At 38.2% G+C, this 4,276-nt stretch overlaps 1 protein-coding gene across 1 annotated transcript; it reads right to left on the bottom strand.

Annotated features, from left to right (window-relative positions):
* Window positions 1-714: 714 nt before the first annotated feature.
* On the bottom strand, window positions 715-3,891 carry SARC_13200 (hypothetical protein; the record flags this gene model as incomplete). The annotated part of the gene is made up of 5 exons (XM_014292674.1): window positions 715-813; window positions 997-1,080; window positions 1,950-2,021; window positions 3,052-3,117; window positions 3,804-3,891. Coding segments are annotated over 5 exons (409 nt in total), but the record flags the coding sequence as incomplete, so codon positions are not given.
* Window positions 3,892-4,276: the final 385 nt, after the last annotated feature.

The following is a 4,276-nucleotide window of genomic DNA, read 5'->3' as shown; positions in this document are numbered from 1 at the left end:
TATAGTGTGTGTGCTTTGTAAGTGCAAACCAACAAATCCAAAGTGGGATGTATGGATCGTTTACTGTGTATCAAGGCAGTATAATAGCTTCAAGAAACAATTGACGACTGATTACTTCACGGTGTCTACTTCTATACGCCAGCCCACGCTCGTATGGCGCCTACAACTAGTTAAGTCCTACGGACACGAACTGCTGCCCTATACTATGGCAACCGTTCCCTATTGGATGATACTGTCGCCATCATCTATATATATTACACCATTCCACAGCTTAACGTTTACTTCTGAGCGAACTTAAGTTCTCGTAACCCACATACAGCAGCCTGACATCACGTACCCTAACTATTGGCAAACATCAACTAAACCTTTAGTTTGCAATATTCCATCGTGATATACGTATAGTATATACATTCTAAAAACACACCATCCTGCACACATGTACGCTTGTGGACTTAGCAGTACACGTGTCACACACCTACTACACTGTTTATGTATTCGCTCACACACACACACATATATATATATATATATATATATATACCTACATACCTATCTATCTATCCAATTATCTATCTATCTATCTATATATATGTGTGTGTGTGTGTGTGTGTGGGTGTGTGTGTTGATATGTGTGTGTGTGTGTGTGTCTGTGTCTGTGTCTGTGTCTGTGTCTGTGTCTGCGTGTGTGTGTCTGTGTGTGTGTGTAATTACAATTCACAGAACACATACCTGACTTTGTTTCGTTGCCGTATTGTTTATGAACTCGCAGTACGACAACATGGGTGTTAGTTGCGCCCAGACGGCTCCTCCCATCTAATTGGGCAATGGAAAAAGAACCAACAGGAATCAGTAAGTGGTCTAAAGGTCTCTAATATTCTTATTCAACTATATACGTGTTTCATACTACAAGTTTGCGTGTATCAGTAAAATAGGTTCGCTTGTACCAATAACCCAGGTTTGCATGTACCGGCAAACCCTGTGTATGCATGTACTTACCGCGGCACTGTTGCTGTGGAATAAGCTGTCGGTCGCATACACGGCGCCCTTTGCGTTGATTGCGGCCCCTCCACTGTGGTCGTCCTGTGAGAATAAACGTACGATGCCATGACAGTGAGAGGTGATATCAGTGGCCTTTCTATGAAAGACGTTAACGTACCGATGAAACGGATTGGTGTAGTAGAATACATTACATCAGTAGTCATTGCAGTATATAGCCCCATACAAGAGGTGCAGCAATTTATCAGCGAAGTGTATGAGTGTATCTGAGGGTACTTCAATACTTCATGACAGCATGATACTATATCATCACAGTACATGTGACATTCCAGTATAGTACCAGAGCATAGTATTATAGTACAGTAACATAACATTAAGTATGATAACGTATAATCACAGTACACAAACGTACCACCACAGCGCCAGAGCATAGTAGTATAGTACAGTAACATAACATTAAGTATGATAACGTATAATCACAGTACATAAACATACCATCACAGCGCCAGAGCATAATAGTATAGTACAGTAATATAATAAAAGGTAATAGAACATATAATCACAGTACATAAACATACCATCACAGCGCCAGAGCATAGTAGTATAGTATAGTAATATAATAAAAAGTAATAGAACGTATAATCACAGTACATAAACATACCATCACAGCGCCAGAGCATAGTATTATAGTATAGTAATATAATAAAAAGTAAGATAACGTATAATCACAGTACATTAACCTACCATCACAGCGCCAGAGCATAGGATTATAGTACAGTAACATAACATTAAGATAACGTAAAATCACCGTACTTTATCATATTACTATAGTACATGTACACAGTGTTACAGCACAGTGAAATATCATTTAAACTATTTATAGAAGTCCAGTGTTCTGCTTGGCTTAAATTTAGAAACGGTACCCGCGCCCTCTGATTGGTGCGCTCGCTTACCGTGGAGGTGAGGTTGAAGAATTCGGAGTAGTACACGGCCACCGATGCAGTCGTGTAAATCCCAGACAGAAACTATGGAAATAAAAACAAATGTGCGATAGGAATAAGCCATGTGTGTGAGAAAATAAGCCATTTATGTGAGAGAATAGACCATTTGTGCGACAGTATAAAACATGTGACAGTATAAGCCATGTTTGTGGGAAAATAGGCCATTTGTGTGAGAGAATAGACCATTTGTGTGAGAAAATAAGCCATCTGTGCAACAATATAAAACATGTGACAGAATAAGCTATGTGTGTGGGAAAATCAGCCATTTGTGCGAGAGAATAGACCATTTGTGTGAGAAAATAAGCCATCTGTGCGACAGTATAAAACATGTGATAGAATAAGCCAGGTGTGTGGGAAAATCAGCCTTTTGTGTGAGAGAATAGACAATTTGTGTGCGAAAATCAAGCCATCTGTGCGACAGTATAAAACATGTGATAGAATAAGCCATGTGCGTGAGAAAATAATCAGTTTGTGTGATAGAATGGTCCAGGTGTGCGAAAAAATAAGCCATTTGTGTGACCGTATAAATCATGTGTGACAGAATAAGCCATATATAATACACAATATATATATATAAACATATATATATAGACATTGTTACACACAAACACGTTGTATATGATATACAACACATATATAAACATCTATACATAGGCATGCATACAAACACATACATATATACATAGACATTCATACATACACAAACATATATACATAGGCATTGATACATACACAAATATATATACATAGGCATTGATACATACACAAACATATATACATAGCCATTGATACATACATAAACATATATACATAGGCATTCATACATACACAAACATATATACATGGACATTGATACATACATAAACATATATACATAGACATTTAAACATACACAAACATATATACATGGGCATTGATACATACACAAACATATATACATAAGCATTCATACATACACAAACATATATACATGGGCATTGATACATACATAAACATATATGCATATACAAACATATTTACATAGGCATTCATAATTGCATGTACGGTGTCTCACCTGTCCAGTGCAGTTCGCAAAATTGGAATTCGCAATCGATGTGTTTGCGGTCGTTTCGATCAAGCCCTGAGAGATTGAGAGATAAGTAAAACAAATAAGTGTCATTTAAAACGACTGACAGCAGGAGAACCCACACCGACCAAAAGCCAGAATACACCAGTGAGAATCTAGATAATTTATACGCAGGACCAATGGGCATGATTGATAGACTGTACTTCAAAAGAAATATCCAGTGAGCATTGAGTTGAATACTATACGCACCAACAAGATGATCGCTAAACGAATCTGAAACATATGTCGGCCAATGAGCATCCAGTTGATCACTATACACACCAATAACAAAAGCCCCAATAAAGGTACAGATACATAGACCCCATTTCAGGCAAAGCAGCCAAGCAGGGGACGCAAGCAGCTGCGAGACAGTGCACATCCAAACACCCATACATTGGCCCAAGGTTTATCCGAAACGTACAACCAGGTTTATTCAACTCAAAAAAATAAGTTTATGCGGCTCAAACAATCATGGTTTATTCGCCCCAGTCAGGTGACGCAAGAAACAACACAACAACGCACACCAAGCAACAACACATTGACCTAACAAATGGTCCATATACAAACAAAGTTTATTCGGTTCTTACATTCGATGCATACAACCAATATTTAGTTTGTTCTATACAGACGACCACGGTATATTTTGACACCAAAAACAAAGTTTATTCAGCGAGGCAGGGAGAGCCTTTGAAATTTCATACCTTCACAGAAGCCGGTATGATCTCCGTTTCATTCGCTGCGGATTCATTGCAGTCGTAGATGGTGACGTATGTGATGTGTGCGTAAGCGCTACAACAACAACAACCATGCACACATGTTAACGTCAGATTGTCACATTTGTAGTATGCGAGTCTGTTGTGCGTGCGTATGGCCAACATCAACAACCACGTACTACAGGTTGTCACATTCGATGCATTCGTATTTGATATATGTGCATATGCCGCATGTACCATAGGTAACATAGTGGGAGTAGCAGATATCACTATGTATATTTGAGCTATAGCCACGGCGTTATATATCTGACCTGCCCTTATGTCTCCATACATAAGACGTCTGAACTACTGAGAGAACTATGTGTATCCGACGAGCGTACAAACTGAATCTTGTTATATATATATATATATATATATAATATATATATATATATATATATATGTGTGTGTGTGTGTGTGTG

The sequence above is a fragment of the Sphaeroforma arctica genome (assembly GCF_001186125.1).
Source record: "Sphaeroforma arctica JP610 unplaced genomic scaffold supercont1.3007, whole genome shotgun sequence".
Lineage (NCBI taxonomy): Eukaryota > Ichthyosporea > Ichthyophonida > Sphaeroforma > Sphaeroforma arctica.
Note: the sequence above shows the minus strand (reverse complement) of the source record. Positions and strands in the feature narration are given on the sequence as shown.